Source organism: Callithrix jacchus, chromosome 22 (assembly GCF_049354715.1).
Source record: "Callithrix jacchus isolate 240 chromosome 22, calJac240_pri, whole genome shotgun sequence".
NCBI classification, from domain to species: Eukaryota; Metazoa; Chordata; class Mammalia; order Primates; family Cebidae; genus Callithrix; species Callithrix jacchus.
The window spans coordinates 36,508,714-36,525,881 of record NC_133523.1 but is presented as its reverse complement, the minus strand read 5'-3'; the positions used below and the strand labels follow the sequence as shown (position 1 = coordinate 36,525,881).

The following is a 17,168-nucleotide window of genomic DNA, read 5'->3' as shown; positions in this document are numbered from 1 at the left end:
TGGGTGAATGAGGGCGTGGCACGGGTAAGTGAGTGAGGGCGTGGCACGGGTAAGGGAATGAGGGCTTGGTACAGGTAAGGGAGTGAGGGTGTGAGGGTGTGGCATGGGTAGGTGAGGGCGTGGCACAGGTAAGGTAATGAGGGCCTGGGACAGGTAAAGGAGTGAGGCCGTGGCATGGGTAAGAGAGTGAGGGCGTGGTACGGGTAAGGGAGTGAGGGCTTGGTACAGGTAAGGGAGTGAGGGTGTGAGGGTGTGGCATGGGTAGGTGAGTGAGGGCATGGCACAGGTAAGGAAATGAGGGCCTGGGACAGGGAAAGGAGTGAGGCCGTGGCATGGGTAAGGGAGTGAGGCCATGGCATGGGTAAAGGAGTGAGGGCAGCTCTCAGTAAGGCTCAGGGCAGGAACAGTGCCTAGGTCGCAGTAACTGTAAGGTACAGGGAGGAAGTCAGGGCTGTCAGGGAGAGACAAGGTTGAAGCGAGTTGGGCATGGCTTTGGACTTACCTGGGTGCCAGGCCTGCAGGGGTACTGGGAGGCTCCAGGGTCCATCCCCAGCAGCAGTGTAGGCTGCCACACACACCGTCAGGTTGGCCACAGACCCGTCTCCCTGCAGCTCCAGGGTCACCTCTTGCCTTAGCCCTATGTCCATGAGCACCTAGGAGGTCCAGAAGTGGCATCAGGGTAGAACCTCAGCCCCCTAGCTATTAGGCCTCTACTCTTGGCCTCAATGCCCCATCTCTTTCTCAAAGCCCTCTCCCCACCCTCCAAACCCCCACCCTTTCTCGTCCTCCCCTTTATCTCTCGTCCTCATCCTTTAACCTGCATCCCTCCACCCGCTTCTAGATTCATTTTCCATCTTCTCTCCCTACCTCAGGCTATTGCTAGCCTTTGTGCAAATCGGGAAAAGGTACCCCTTCCCCAAGGTGCTGTACAACTGTCTGCTGTGAAATCATTACCGTAAATATGAATGTGCTGAAATTCTTTTGCAGTGCTTCATAAACAGACACTCCCCATGCCCTCCCCTTGACAGCCTTATTCTCCCAGAATGTGAATGTGAACCTGCCCCGAATGTGCCCCACTAGGCGTAGAGCAATTGTGTACTACCCAACCTGCACAACTGTCCATGTCTGCCCTGATATCTCCTCCTCCCTGTCTCCCTCCTCCCCCAGCCACTCCACTCCGATCCCACCAGCAGCACCCACCTCTGGGGTGTCCTGGCCTTGATACGCCAGCCGGTACCCTAACAGGGTACCCTGCAGGGGTGCCCGGGGCTCCTGCCATTGCACAAAGGCCTGGCTCCCATTCCGAGTTGCACTAATGTTCTCAGGGGGGCCCAGGGGCACTGGAGGAAAGGGAAGAGGGGAAGTTGGCACCCCCACCTCTTCCTGACCCCCTCTCCTCTTCCCAGGAAGTGGGTGCAGGGTGCCAAGGGCACGCACGTGGGCAGCTCATGCAGGCCTCCCATAAGCAGAAGTGCGGGGGAGAGGAGGGCTGGGAAAGAGGTCATGAGGGGTCAGAGACTGGACGGGAAGGAGATCGAGGCCATGATGGGGAAAAGGGTGAAAGGGGACAATGGGGGTGGCACTGATGTGAGTGAGATCCAGTGGGGCAGTGGTGACATCTCCCTCTCCAGCCCTTCTTACCTCCCTCCGGTGTTGCCACAGGAAGCCAGTGGGTCCAGGGTGAGGAGCCCTGGCTGCTGGTGCATGCCACGCGGATGTGGTAAGGGGTGTGAGGATGGAGGCTGCCCAGCCGAAGCTGGTGGGGGGGCACGGACGCTTGCAAGGTGAGGGGCTCCTCGGGGGGATCTGGTTCTCCCGCCTGGATGCCCACCCCATCATCTGAGAGCACTGCCTGGGGAGAGGGAAGGGTGTGAAGACAGGATAATCACGCAGTCACACGAGATGGTCACACAGCTCCCAATGGTGGTGGCTCCAGTGTGACAACACAACGTTGCAAGGGTGTGTGTGTGTATGTGTGTGTTGCAGCGCCTTGCTAGGACCACACTGGCACCTGGATTTGCAAAGCAAGGAGATTGTTTAGCTGCACCATGTGGTTCTGTCTTCACTTCCAAAAGCCACCTCTGGCAAGACTCTAACCTCTCCGAGCCTCAGTTTTCTCCTTGGGCAAATGGGGCCTTAGAGGATCAGATGCCTTACAGGATTGTTTTAAGATTAAATGTAGTTATGCCCAAAGGATGCCACAGTGCAAGGCAGGTGGTGAGCACGGATAATAATGATGCATAGTGAGTGTGTTGGTGGTAACAATGCAGATAGACCAGGCACCGTGGCTCACGCCTGTAATCCCAGCACTTTGGGAGGCCGAGGTGGGTGGATCACTTGAGGTTAGGAGTTCGAGACCAGCTTGGCCAATGTGGTGAAACCCTGTCTCTTCCAAAAATACAAAAAATTAGCTGGCTGTGGTGGGGCTCGCCTGTAATCCCAGCTACTCGGGAGGCTGAGGTAGGAGAATCGCTTGAACCCAGGAGGCAGAGGTTGCAGTGAGCCGAGATCACACCACTGCACTCCAGCCAGAGTGACAGAGCAAGACTCTGTTTCAAAAAATAATAATAATGCAAATAATAAAGGCACAATACTGTGAGATCCCATTTATATGGCATTACTCTACAGGCGAAAGCAATGTTCTAGAAGCAGAAGGGTAGTCATCTCTGAGGCCTGAGGGAGCCTTCTTGAAGACCAAAAGAGTCTGTGTCTTTATCTGAAGGGTGGTTACATGGTGAATATGTGTGTAAAACAATCTCAAGGGTGTCCAATCTTTTGGCTTTCCTGCGCCATAGTAAAAGAAGAAGAATAGTCTGGGGCCACACATCAAATAGGCTAACACTAACCATAGTTGTTGAGCTAAAAAGAAAAATCACAAACAAATCTCATAATTTTTTTTTTTTTTTGAGATGGAATCTCACTGTGTCGCTCAGGCTGGAGTGCAGTAGTGACGTGATCTCGGCTCACCGCAACCTCTGCCACCCAGGTTCAGGCTATTCTCGTGCCTTGACCTCCCAAGTAGATGGGATTATGCGCGTGTGCCACCATGCCTGGCTAATGTTTTTGTTTGTTTTTTTTGAGACGAAGTCTTGTTCTGTCATCCAGGTCGGAGTGCAGTGGCGTGATTTCGGCTCCCAGGTGCAAGCAATTCTCCTGTTTCAGCCTCCCAAGTAGCTGGGGCTACAGACATGTGTCACTATGCTCAGCTTTTTTGTATTTTTAGTAGACACGAGGTTTCACCATGTTGGTCAGGCAGTTCTCGAACTCATGACCTCAAGTGATCCGCCCGCCTTGGCCTCCCATCCTGTCCCCAGAGTCTTTGCTCTACTGGTTGTAAGAATATCAGTAATGGTAACAATACCTCTTATCTGTGCAGAGACAGTTTAGCCTAGTGCTGAGGAGCATGGATACTGGATCCAGGGCTCAAATCCAGGCTCTACCATTTCCTAGCTGTGTATCTCAGTCTTCTCATCTGTAAAATGGGATGACAGTGGCTCCCTGCTTCACAGGTTGACTGAATTAGGGCATATCAGCATTTAGAAGACTGCTTGTGCATACTGAGTGTTTGCCACTTATTATTATTATTATTATTTTTTTTTTTGAGATGGATTCTCACTCTGTCACCCAGGCTGGAGTGCAGTGGTGCGATCTCCGTTCACTGAAACCTCCACCTCCTGGGTTCAAGCAATTCCCTGCCTCAGCCTCCTGAGTAGCTGGGATTACAGGCACCTGTCACCATGCCCAGCTAATTTTTGTGTTTTTAGAGAGACGGGGTTTCACCATCTTGGCCAGGCTGGTCTTGAACTCCTGACCTCGTGATCCACCCACCTCAGCCTCCTAAAGTGCTGGGAGTACAGGCATGAGCCACTGCGCCTGGCCTGTTACTTATTATTTTATGCGCATTTCCTGGTAACAAGTGTCAAGCTCTGCATAGCGGCACATGCTCTCACACCTATTCCACCCCAGGAATGGCACACTCAGGATGGGGGGGCCACCACTGCTGTATACACCTGTACAGCCTTGCCACATGGAACCACAAAACCCCCATAACCACACAACTCACAGCCACGCAATGCAGCAGCCACCAGCTTCCCCTTCACCCTGGAGACCCCAGCCACACCGCCACACAGTAGGTCAGGAAGGAGTTCACTGCTACACGGTGTGGGCTCTAAAGCCAGATTCCTTGGACTTAAGTCCTGGGTTGGTTGCTGTTTGCTGTGTGACCTAGAATGAGTGTCTTAACTTCTCTGAGTCTCAGTTTCTGTCTCTGGAAAATGAGCATCACAGTTCCTACTTGTCAGGGTATAAGGTTTAACGACATGATGTATATAAACTGTTTTGTGCATTATAATTATCAACAGCTAACATTTGTTCTCCTTCCTTCCTTCCTTTCTCTCTTTCCTTCCTTCCTTCTTTTCTCTCTCTCTCTTCCTCCCTTCCTTCCTTCTTTTCTTCTTTCTTCCTCCTTTTCTTTCTTCTTTCTTTTAGGGCTCTGTCACACAAGCTGGAGTGAAGTGGTACAATCACAACCCCACCTAATTTTTTAATTATTTAGAGAGACAGGGTTTCAACATGTTGACCAGGCAGGTCTCGAACTCCTGGGCTCAAGTGATCCACCTGCCTCGACCTCCCAAAAGGCTAGTATTACAGGTGTGAGCCATGACACTCAGCATAGCTAATATTTCTTCAGTGCCAAATATGTACCTAGCTCCCAGTCGAGCACATTCCTGGATGAACTCATTGACTTCGCACTACCACCCTATGGGGTCGATTTCCTTTCTCAACCCCAATTTACAGACAGGGAAGCCAAGGCCCAGAGAGGTTCAGCAACTTGCTCAAAGTCACACAGCCCCCATGATGGGAAATGACACCACCATGAGACCTGCGGAGGAGTGGGGGCAGATGGTGGATGTGAGGATGAAAGAGGGGGTGAGGCTGTCCCCATGCTCCACTCTGACCCACAGTGACAGACAGGAAGAGGAACCTCTACCAGGACTCCCCATGCCTGCTCCCACTTCTCTTTTCCCTGGGACGGCTGTGACCCTCCCTCCCACTGGAACTCTTTAGCCCTAGCCCACGTGCAGCAGGAAGTGAGACCTGGAGAGGGAAGAGGACACACTTCTGCTTTCCTGGGGACACTTGGTGGATGTGGGCAGGGGTGCAGCTGATGCCCAACCTGGCATTTGAGGTCTCCCAAATCTAGCTGACCTCTGGGATTGAATCTCAGCTTTGGCTTTCTAGCCACGGGGAGGGGAGGAGAGTGGGGAGAGGTCACTTCCCCCTCTGGGCCTCAGTTCCTTACCTTGAAAACAGGAAGATTCATAGCCACTATTTTTTGTTTTCTTTTTTCTTCTGAGACAGTGTCCCACTCTTTCACCCAGGCTGGAGAGCAGTGATTCATGCCTCACTGCAGCCTCGACTGTCTAGATACCGTTTTAAGTCGGTAAGTTGCATTCACTCATTGAATTTTTACACTAAGCATACCAGGTAGGCAATACCATTATGTCCATTTTGTAGACGAGAGAACTGAGGCCCAGAGAGATTCAGCCAACTGCCCAAGCTCACATAGCCAGCAGATGGTGGAGCCAGCATTTGAACCCAGGACATCTGGCTTAACCCTCAAGGCTCTGTTGCTTCTCAGCAGTGGCCAAGAAGGGGTGGGTTCCCAGGGAGGGGATGGGGCTTGGGGGTGTGGGTGGAAGGAGGCCTGAGATGGAAGTGAGCCGAGTTTTGGGGTCTCACCTGCAGAGTGCAGTGGGTCAGGGGGTAGATGCCACTCAGGCCTGGGGTCCAAGCCACCTCCAGCTCCGTTGGTTGGCGGGAGACCAGATGGAGGTCACGGGGCTGCTGGGGGAGCACTGTGGAGAAACCAGACAGATTGACCCTGGGGAGTCTTTGCTCAAAGCTCTTTACCCTGCTCTATGCCCCCACTCTGACCCCTGACCCAAGCCCCACCCTCTGACACCCAGCTCCCCAGCTCCCAACCCTGTCACCTGTGATGGTGGCTGTGCGGGATGTGGTGACCCCCTTGGCGTTATGGGCTTCGCAGGAGAAAGAGGATGTCTTGTTCAGTCCTAGGGAGTCATGAGGGAAAGACCCAGGATCAGAGAGGGGAAGGAAGGGCGCCCCAACCAACATACATCACTATACAGCATACACCACTATACAACATACATCACTATACAATATACATCAGTCCCCTCTTATCTAAGGCATCATTTTATTTTTATTTATTTGTTTATTTTTGAGACCGAGTTTCACTCCTATTGCCCAGGCTGGAGTGCAGCTGCACGATCTCGGCTCACTGCAATCTTGATGTTCTGGGCTCAAGCGATCCTCCCATCTCATCCTCCTGAGTAGCTGGGACTACAGGCAGCCACCACCACACTTGGCTAATTTTGAATTTTTTTTGATAGAGAAGAGGGATCTCACTATGTGAGACAGACCAAGGCTTCACTTTTAGAGGTTTCAGTTACTCTTGGTCCAAAAATAGTCAGTGGAAAATTCCAGATAGAACTCCTAAGTTTTAAATTGCACGCCGTTCTGAGTACTGTGAGGGAACCTCGTGCCATCCTGCTCTGGTTGGCCTGGGATGTGAATCCCTTTCGTTCAGCATCTCAGTGCTGTATCTGATTTCTATCTGTGAGTCACGCAGCTATCAGATAGACTCTCCTGGTATTGCAGTGCTGGTGTTCAGGGAACCTTTATTTTTCTAAATAATGGCATGGTCAGGTGCTGTGGCTCACACCTGTAATCGCAGCACTTTGGGAGGCCGAGGTGGGTGGATCACTTGAGTCAGGAGTTCAGGACAAGCCTGGGCAATATATTGAAACCCCCATCGCTACTAAAAATACAAAAGATCAGCCGGGCATGGTGGCGGATGCCTGTAATCCCAGCTACTCAGGAGGCTGAGGCATGATAATTGCTAGAATCTGAGCGGCGGAGGTTGCAGGGAGCAGAGGTTGCGCCACTGGCCTCCAGCCTGGGCGACAGACAGAGCAAGGCTCTGTCTCAAAAAAAAAAAAAAAAAGGCCCCAAGGTGCAAAATAGTGATGCCTGCAATTCCAATAGGCCAAAGGGAAGTCTTACTGTGCTTCCTTTTAAGTGAAAAGGTGAAAGTTCTCCACTTAGGAAAAGAAAGATAATCACATGTACAGAAGTTGCTAAGATCTACAATAAGAAACAATGTATCCGAGAAATTGTGAAGGAAAAAGAAAGTTATGCACAATATACAAAGGGTTTAGTATTATTCATATGATGGAGGATAAGGCGATCTACTCAACATAGATACACATAGAAACATAGACAACCCCCACTCCCCCCCCCCACGCAATGTCTAGGAGGTAAGAAGGACCAATTTTTTCTTTTTTGTTTTTGAGACAGGGTTTTAACATGTTGGCCAGGCTGATCTCGAACTCCTGACCTCAAGTGATCCACCCACCTTGGCCTCCCAAAGTGCTGGGATTACAGGAGTAAGCCACTTGCCCGGCTTCGTTTTGTTTTTTGAGACAAGGTCTTACTCGGTCACCCAGGCTGGAGTACACTGGCACAATCACGGCTCACTGCAGCCTTGACCTCCAGGGCTCAAGAGATCCTCCTATCTCATCTTCCCGAGTAGCTGGGACTACTGGCGGTCACCACTCGTGGCTAATTTTTAAATTTTTTTTTTGTAGAGAAGAAGGGAGTGTGTGTGTGTGTGGGGGGGGGTCTCACTATGTTGCCCAAGCTGGTCTCGAACTCTTGGCCTCAAGCAATCCTCCTGCCTCGGCCTCCCAAAGTGCTCATATTGCAGGCTGAGCCACCCCCATGCCCAGCCCCAGGACCAAGTCTTGCAAGTACGACTGCAATTCTGCGTGTTGTTTATGCGTGTGCTTGTGCATCCGTGTCTGCGTTTCTGAGCTGGTATGTTTGTGGCCCTGCGTGTATCTGTGGATGCTGTGTACGTGCATGTGTTATCTGTGTGCCTGTCTCTCGTGTTTGCTCCGTGCGTATGCGCCTATGTTCCCACCACGTTCGTTCGCGGGGGAGGCTCTCCATCCGCCACACAAAGTTTACTTTTGGCTGTCAGCGGAGGGAGTGGAATGGGACAAAGTCTGCAGAGGCCGGAAGGGGGTGGGTAGGGGAGCTCCTCATCCAGAGTTTCCTAGGTGGCTGTTCCCAGCCAAGGTCAGGTGCCTGCACCGCAGCCCCCGCGCCCGCAGCCCCCGCGCCCGCAGCCCCCGCGCCGACAGGAGAAGAAACAGTACAGTCCCTGGCGGACGGCCCGAGAGGGGGTGGGGAGCTGGGTCCAGCCACCTGGCACGTGGGGCCCCGCCAGGGTCAGCGCGCGGGAGCTGGCACTGCCGGCCAGAGAAGCCCTGGGGCGGGAGGTGGGTTTTGGAGTCGGGTCCGTTCCGACCGCAGCATTCCCACCCCCGCGTGAGTCACTGGGGGCACCTCCCCACCCCAGCGCTTCCGGCCGGCCTCGGGGGCTCAGAGCCAGAGCGGGGATCCCCCTTCCCAGGCCCCAACGCCTCACCTTGAGTGAAGGGGACAGGAAGGGCTGGGACCCCTTCCCCTCCAGAGGGCTGTTGCTTTACTCCAGGAGGACAGGAGCAGGCGGACTCCAGATGTGCTTTCCAGATGTTCGGACCATCCCCCCACAGCCCCTGCTCTCCACCCCAGGTTTTCCAGAGAGAGAGAGGGATGGAAGGAGGAGGGGCACACCCTGAGTCACATAGAGGGACAGCGCACACAAACGACCGAATTCCTTCACACAGCACCCCCCCAACACACACTCACAATGAATCACATTTAAACACACAGGGGCCGTTATTAGCACAGATTCACAGAAAACGCAGCACTTGGTAAGTTAGTGGTCCAAGATACTCAAGGGCTGATGTCACAAACACACAGTGACACAGAAACACCATGATTCACACATATACACACAGGGGATGACATTGATGTACATTCATAAAGAGACACACACAAACAAGCCAACATGGGAAAGACACATAAACACACAATTGCATGTGTACACATTAATTACGAACACCTAGCCACATAATATGCATCTAGGCTGATGCCGACACACAGAAGCCTAAACACCCCTGGATAGTGAGAGACATACACCAAGCAACAGCATACCTGGAGTTGAGGTGGACAGATAGATACACACCAAGACACAATGAAGGGTCATGTTGAACTGCTCAGACACAGACACACCGATGCGAACCAACACACAGCCAGGCCTTCATCTGTGCCATAAGATGAAGCTGGATTCACCCAGGTGGCTTCATGTTCACCAAGACACAGACTGATGCAAAAAACACAGTTGCAATGAGTGAAGTGGCTCATGCCTGTAATCCCAGGTGGATCACGAGGTCAGGAGATCGAGACCATCCTGGCCAACATGGTGAAACCCCGTCTCTACTAAAAATACAAAAAAAAAAAAATAGCCCATCTGGTGGTGTGTGCCTGTAGTCCCAGCTACAGCTACTTGAGAGGCTGAGGCAAGAGAATCGCTTGAACCCGGGAGACGGAGGTTGCAGTGAGACAAGATCTCACCACTGCACTCCAGCCTGGGCCACAGAGTGGGACTCCGTCTCAAAGAAAAAAAAAAGAAACACAAGTTATCCATGGACATATCCTGATTCTGCGAGGGAAGAGCAGCTCTCATCAGGACACAGGACACGCTCACACCCATAGCTGCACAGCTGTGGGCTGACACTACGGCCTCCACACAGAGAAGTGTAGACCATAGCCCCAAACCCACAACCCCTCCACACACACTCTACTTTTATACAGTGAGTCTCAGCTGTGAACACACAAACACAAAAAACAGGGATAGGCACAGGCTGACACTGGTATACTCAGTCACGCACACACACGCAGACACCCACACATAGGCAGCCCCTGAGAAACGTACAGAGACATGCTATAGTGGCCGAACGTGGTGGCTCACATCTGTAATCCCAGCACTTTGGGAGGCCAGGATGGGCGGATCACAAGGTCAGGAGTTTGAAACCAGCCTGGCTAACATAGTGAAACCCCATCTCTACTAAAAATATAAAAATTAGCCAGGCGTGGTGGCACACTCCTGTAATCCCAGCTACCTGGGAGGCTGAGGCAGGAGAATGGCCTGAACCTGGGAGGCGGAGGTTGCAGTGAGCTGAGATAGCGCCACTGCACTCCAATCTGGGTGACAGAGCAAGAATCTGTCTCAAAAAACAAAAAAAAAAGGCATGCTATCAAGACCCAAACACGCACTGGTACAGAATCCAAGCTGAAGGAAATATACTTAGTGACACACACACACACACACACACACTCAGGACATCCACAGAAGTCCACCCTGGCCAAGGCACACTTCACACAGAGGTTGTGTTTCACAGACAGGCACAGCCCCTCGCACCTGTGTAGCCCCCATTTCTCTCCCTCCCCTCCCCTTCTCATGGGACCTGCCAGGCTGACTCATGCCACAGCCTCAGCCCTGGTCCCTACTGGGCCACTCACTCGAGCCATGGGCCTGAGTCAGCCCTCTGGGGCCAGCACGCCCACCAGGTCTTCCTTGCAACTCAGGGTCCCGGGAATGTTGGGAATGTGAACCCCTCCCTCCACCTTGAAGAGCCCCAGCCAAAAGGCCCCTCATTCCAGCAGAGAGAGGCAGCAGGTTGGGAGCACAGGAAGCTGATGCCCTGCAGGCTGCAGGCTCCTCCCTTTACAGAGCCTCTGCCATGTGCTCCTCTGGTCTTTCCTCCTTCAACAGGGAGAATCCCCAGAGTCCAGGGTTCCCCCAGTCATGCCTGTGAACATTGCATAGCCCTGAGCTTGGTCTCTGCGGTGCAGAAAGTTATGGTCATCCTGAAGGAGAGGGTTTCTGTCACTCAGACTTCCCTATCCTGTCTTTTGTTTTGTTGTTTTGTTTTGAGATGCATTCCTGCTCTGTCGCCCAGGCTGGAGTGCAGTGGTGCAATCTCAGCTCACTGCAACCTCTGCCTCCTGGTGGTTCAAGCGATTCTCTTGCCTTAGCCTCCCAAGGAGGCGCCCATTGCCACGGCTGGCTAATTTTTGTATTTTTGGTAAAGACAGTGTTTTGCCATGTTGGTCAGGCTGGACTTGAACTCCTGGCCTCAAGTGATCCACCTGTCTCAGCCTCCCAAAGTGCCGGATTATAGGCGTGAGGCACCGCGCCCAGCCTCCCTATCCTGTGTGTGTCCATCTGGGGTCACTGTGACCTGTCACTTCCAGTGTTTCTCATTCTGTCTCTCTGTCTCCCACTTTCTCCCTGATCTCTCTTCGTTGGGTTCAGTCTCCCCAGGGGACCTGGGCTGGACATCTTTGCTTTGACTCAGGCCAGAAAGGCTCATTAGGGCAGGAGGTGGGCCAGTTGTGGTGGGAAGTAGAGGAGAGGAGGGCACTGTTGATTCTGGTGCCCTGCTTGGGTCAAGGGCTGACAAAGGGGCACCAGGCCCATACACACTCAGGTCATGGAACAGCTCAGAGGAAACCCAGGACAAAGAATTCTATTCAGAGAGAGGCTGGGGTGAATGGAGGGAGAGAGAAGCAGAGATACACACACACACACAGAGACAGAAAGACACACAGACACCAAGAGACAGAAAGAGACAGAAAAAGGCATATGGAGAGAAACAAGATAGGTAGAGACAGAGAGGCAGAGACAGACTCAGAGGAAAAACACAGACACAGTGAGGGACAGAAGGGCAGCCAGACACTCGAGCAGAGGCAGCGATGCTCCTGACATCAGCCCTGCCCCACCCTCTGTGTGGAGCTGACCCCATCCCTGGACTCACCTGGAACATGCAGGCTGCGCTGGGGGCCGTGACCTGGAGCTGTGGCCAAGGGGACAGCATCCTGCAGCCAGAGTAGGTCCACGGGCTCTGGGGGTCCCTGGGCTTGGCAGCTCAGGTTGAAGGGGGTGTTGGCAGCCACAGTCCTGTCCTCAGGCTCCTCCAGGAAGTAAGGGAGGCCTTGGGGGGGAGGTGGGCAGCGGTAGAGGCTGGAGTCCCTCTGAGCCCCTCAGATGTCTGACCCACCACTAGGATACTGTAAGCTTTGGGCAGCAAACCCACCATGCAGGGTCATTGACCTGCCTGTATCTGATACCCAAGGACACCTGAGCCTAACCCCAACACATGTGACCCCAATATCTGATTCCCCCCAGGTCAGATCCCCCCCAAGACAGCTAAGCTCTTCACGTCTCTCTTCCAGAATGTCTGCCGTCAAGCTCATCCTCATCTCATTCTACAGATGAGGACAATGAGGCCCCTGGGGTCGTGGGGAGAGGAGTCCATTGCATGCCTCTGATGCCTTATCTGAAGCCCAGAATGGCCTCCTGTGACCTGATCATGTCTGATGCCCAGGACATCCGACTAACCCCAGGAAGTCTTTTCACCTAGAACATATAACCCCCCCAGCCTTGCTCCCATAACTTATATGGACTCCCAGCTTCCTGACCCCTCAAAATTCTGACATTCCTAGGCTGTATGTCGCCTAGGGTCACCCTGAATCCTCCAGCACCCCTGACCCCCCAGGATTCCTGCCACACATCCTCTGACCCCTCGGGACCCCTGACCACAGAGCTCACCCTCCAGCCCTATGTAGCCAGGCTGGGACACGTAGGACTGATCTCCCACAAACACCAAACACTGGTACTGTCCTGTGTCTGAAAGCTGCAGGGAGTCGATTCTGACGGGCAAGAGGAGAGACAGAGAGGTTTGGGTCAGAGCTGGACACTGGGAGGGGGTCTGTCAGAATGGAAAGAGGGGTCCAGCCTGGAAGCTCATGAGAATGTTGAAGTAGGTCCTATTATTTTTTTTTTGAGAAGGAGGTTGGCTCTTGTTGCCCAGGCTGGGGTGCAATGGCGAGATCTCGGCTCACTGCAGCCTCCACCTCCCAGATTCAAGCGATTCTCCTGCCTCAGCCTCCCGAGTAGCTGAGATTACAGGCATGCACCACTACGCTGGCTAATTTTGTATTTTTAGTAGAGACGGGGTTTCTCCATGTTGGTCAGGCTGGTTTTGAACTTCTGACCTCAGGTGATCCGACCACCTCGGCCTCCCAAAGCGCTGGGATTACAGGCACGAACCTCTGCGCCGGCCAATAGGTCCTATTATTAACTCAATTTGCAGAAGAGGAAAGCGAAACCTTGAGGTTCCATCACATGCTGAAAACTGCACAGCTGACAAGGGGTCAAGCCGGGGTTCCCACCCAGGTGGGCTTTCTGCCCCTTGCATGATAGGGGTGAGGGTGGGACTCAGGGAGGTGGCCGCATACCTGAGCTGGCTGAACAAAATCCAGTCATCCTCCTCTTCTTCACCCAGGGGCACCTGGGTCTGGGTGACGTCTGAGATCTCCAAGATCTGTCCATCCCGAAGCCAGTGCACCTCGGGAGGTTCTCCCTTAACCCGAATTTGGAGCTGACACCGAAGGGTCCCTGTGAGTCCCCGGGCACCTGTGATATTCCCTGGGTGGCCCACGAAGGGGCTTTCTTCAGCCTGTATGCCTGCAGGGGAAATGGGAACAGTTAGCTTAGGAACTTCCCAGCTCCTTCCGGCCTTCAGTTCCGGCCTTCAGTTCCACCCGGTCCCTGCCTGCCCCTGCCCACCGCCCGCCAGGACCCCGCCAGGCCCTCAGGCCACATAGTTGCAGAGTGACCTCAGAGAGGGGAGGAGGGCGGAGGCTCTGAGGGGAGGATGGGTGCTTTCCCAGGGGACTGGGGTCCAGAGTCCATCCCGTCGGGGAAGGAGGCTCAGGATCTGGCAGCCTCCCACGCCCTGGACTGCCTGGCAGGGCCAGCCCCTGTCCCTCCGTCCTCTCTTAGGGTCTCTAGAGACTTCCATTGCTTGGTGCTGGTGGATGGGGGGAAGACATGGGGGCAGGGAGAGGGAGATCAGGGTTGTGGGGGAGGGAGAAGCCAGAGAAATTCAGGCATGGGAGACAGAGAGGAGCAGAGATTCGGAGAGAGACAGATACAGGAGTCAGGCACAGAGAAAGTCAGGAGGCGAGACAGAGAGGAGCAGAGATACAGGGAGAGACAAAGAAAGATGAAGAAACGGCCCTCATGAGAGAAGACAAGAGGGAGGCAAACGGGGAGACAGTCACAGAGAGAGAGACTTAGAGAGCAGAGAGAGAGAAAGGCAGAGACTGTGAGAGAAACAGAGACCCAGAGAGAGCAGAGCTGGAGGCAGAGACAGAGAGACAAAGTGAGACACTGCCCCCAGAGATGGAGCGGACTGGTGGGGCAGGGACAAGTTGGGGGAGGGGGGAATTGGCAGGGACAAGGGTTTTCCCCCAGGGCTCCAGAGCCCTCCTCGAGATAGCAGAGCTGGAGGCTGAGACAGAGACAAAGTGAGACACTCCCCCCGCCCCAGATGGAGCGGACTGGTGGGGCAGGGAAAAGTTGCGGGGGGAATTGGCAGGGACAAGGGTTTCCCCCCAGGGCTCCAGAGCCCTCCTCGAGATAGCAGAGCTGGAGGCTGAGACAGAGACAAAGTGAGACACTCCCCCCGCCCCAGATGGAGCGGACTGGTGGGGCAGGGACAAGTTGGGGGAGGGGGGAATTGGCAGGGACAAGGGTTTCCCCCCAGGGCTCCAGAGCCCTCCTCATCCCGCCCCCCCCCCGGCCCAACTCGGTGGCACTTCAGGAAGATTTCCTCTTTCCCTGCACCCCCCAGCTCAGCTCCTCTCTCCTCGGCCCCCTTCTCAGGTCCCGCCCCTGCCCCTGCCCTCAGCTTCTCCTTGTCTGTCCGTCCTCTGAGTCCTCTCTTCTGTCCTCCCGGTCCTTCTGTTCCTCTCTCAGTCTTTCGCTCCCTTTGCTGCTCTTGGTGAGTCTCTTGAGTCTGTGTCTCCCTCTCTTGAAGTCCCTTTTCTGTTGTTCCCAAGAAACTCCCTAAGCCAGCCCAGGCCCCCCCAACACCTGCCAATGTCCCCCACCTCCTACCCCTGCCCCAGCCCCTCCAAGTGAGTCCGTCCCCCAAGGAGCCCCCCCATCACTCACCCCTGGGGGCCACGCACGCCCAGCCACACAGCACCAAGCACCAGGCCAGTGGGACCCTGCCCATCCTGGTGCACTGCCACTCCACGGGTGCCAAACTTTCCTCAGAAGTTGCTGGGCTCCCTGCAGGGGAGGGGGCAGGGCCGGGCTGTCCCCAGCCCTCCCCCCAGCTCCGGGCTCCCCGGATTTGGCACTGCCTGCCTGGCACAGTGGCAGGGGGCCCTCTCCCCCGGCTGGGCTCACAGCCGCCTTCCCAGCACCCCTGCCTCCTTCTCTCACTCCTAGACTCCGGCAACCCTTTCTCCGCCCCCGCTCCCCCTTTGCCTCCGCCCACCAGGGCCAGAGCCCAGGGGCCACCTGGACAGTCAGGGGTTAACTCAGAGAGGAGTGGATCAGCCCTTTCTTAAAGGGGCCAGGAAGGGAGCGGAGGAGGGGGAAGGGGACCCTAGTGGCTGCGTCCCAGTCCTGGGCCAGTGAGGCTGTGTGTCTCTCTATCCGGGCTCTGGGCGCTGTCCCTCTGGACTATGTGTCTGGTAAACATTCCTCCCGAACTCCACTCCCCTCTCAGCTCAGCCCGTGACGCCCCTCTCCCCGCCTCCACCCCCAGCTCAGCCCCAGCCAGGCCTCCTTGGCCCTCCACTCCCCCTCACTCTCAAAGCTCTTCGGACAAGGACACACACACACACACACACACACACACACACAGCCTCTCTCTCTCTCTCTCTCTCTCTCTCTCTCTCTCTTACTCTCTTAGACGTCATTGACACGCAGAGGCTAGGACAGGCAGAGACATGCAGAGGGACCCAGACACGCAGGGGCACGCTGCTGGGCCACAGACACACTTAGACAGGCCAGGCCAGGAGCCCGATTCCTGGAGAAAACTGAGAAACAGGAGCACATTGCTGGGTGGGCATCTGTGGGGGACACTTACTTGGGGACACGTAGATCTTCAGACGCACCAACACCCACGTGGACACATAAATGGAACACCAATATACAGGCGACAAGGAAGGGGACCCAAGTTGGAATCCCAATGCTACCACTAACTGTGGGCTACAGGCAAGGCACTGGCCTCCTCATCCTCAGTTTCTCCACCTGTAATATGGGAAGAATAGGATCGTTGGCTGGGCACAGTAACTCACTCCTGTTTGAGAGGCCAAGGTGGGAGGATCGCTTGAGTCCAGAGGTTTGAGACCAGACTGGTCAATGCAGTGAGACCCCTAGCTCTACAAAAAGTTTAAAAATTGCCAGGCACAGTGGCTCAGCCTGTAACCCTAGCACTTTGGGAGGCCGGGGGAGGGGGCGGCGGTGGATCATGAGGTCAGGAGTTCGAGACCAGCCTGAGCAACATGGTGAAACCCCTTCTCTACTAAAAATATAAAAAAATTAGCCAGGCATGGTGGCAGGAGCCTGTAGTCCCAGCTACTCAGGAGGCTGAGGCAGGAGAATTGCTTGATCCCGGGAGGCAGAGGTTGCAGTGAGCCAATGTGGCACCACCGCAGTCCAGCCTGGCAACAGAGTGAGACTCTCTCTCAAAAAAAAAATTTTTTTTTTAAATTAATGGGGTGTCACGGCATGTGCCTGTGGTCCCAGCTACTAAGGAGGCTGGAGTGGGAGGAACGCTTGAGTCCAAGAGGTCGAGGCTGCAGTGAGCCCTGACCAAGCTATGCTCTCTCCCTCTGGGAGTATGTGTCCTGGGCATTGCAGATCTGGTGCCTTTGTATCAGCTCTGCTGTACCTCCATTCCTGTGCCCTGTGTGTTTGGCACGTGGAGGGCTCTGCATGCCTGGATGTCTGAGCAGGAGGAGGCTGGCGTCCATGCCTCTGCTTTTGGCCACTTCTGTTTGGGTACTGGTACCCCTAGGGTGCGTCATGGAGTCCTGTCTGGCCTCCTGACATCTCTTCTGCCTGCCCCTTCCCGGCGCTGCGGCCTGATCCTTCCTTCTCCTGCCTCTCTCTCTCTTTTCTCTCATTTAGCAACCAGAGGACTGTTTCTTTTTTGTTGTTTTTGTTTTTGTTGTTTTTCGAGACAGAATTTCACTCTGTCGCCCAGGCTGGAGTGTAGTGGTGCGATCTCAGCTCACTGCAACCTCCGCCTCCCGGGTTCAAGTAATTCTTCTGCCTCAGCCTCCCGAGTAGCTGGGACTACAGGTGTCCGCCACCATGCCCG

At 54.5% G+C, this 17,168-nt stretch overlaps 1 protein-coding gene across 5 annotated transcripts in view; it reads right to left on the bottom strand.

The window, feature by feature from the left end:
- Nucleotides 1-15,291, bottom strand: part of AXL (AXL receptor tyrosine kinase) — a 35,481-nt gene extending 20,190 nt beyond the window's left edge. For 3 of the 5 annotated variants that reach the window (XM_035286420.2, XM_035286421.2, XM_078359772.1), the window contains exons 1-9: nucleotides 15,002-15,291; nucleotides 13,279-13,507; nucleotides 12,590-12,690; nucleotides 11,796-11,972; nucleotides 5,994-6,074; nucleotides 5,743-5,858; nucleotides 1,642-1,852; nucleotides 1,201-1,340; nucleotides 503-653 (exon numbers count right to left, since the gene is read on the bottom strand). In XM_035286420.2, the coding sequence (XP_035142311.2) occupies nucleotides 503-653; nucleotides 1,201-1,340; nucleotides 1,642-1,852; nucleotides 5,743-5,858; nucleotides 5,994-6,074; nucleotides 11,796-11,972; nucleotides 12,590-12,690; nucleotides 13,279-13,507; nucleotides 15,002-15,065 (1,270 nt within the window). In that variant the 5' untranslated portion in view covers nucleotides 15,066-15,291. The remainder of the gene's footprint in view (nucleotides 1-502; nucleotides 654-1,200; nucleotides 1,341-1,641; nucleotides 1,853-5,742; nucleotides 5,859-5,993; nucleotides 6,075-11,795; nucleotides 11,973-12,589; nucleotides 12,691-13,278; nucleotides 13,508-15,001) is intronic. The other 2 variants (XM_035286423.3, XM_035286424.3) reach the window with 1 other exon arrangement.
- Between the last annotated feature and the right edge of the window lie 1,877 nt (nucleotides 15,292-17,168).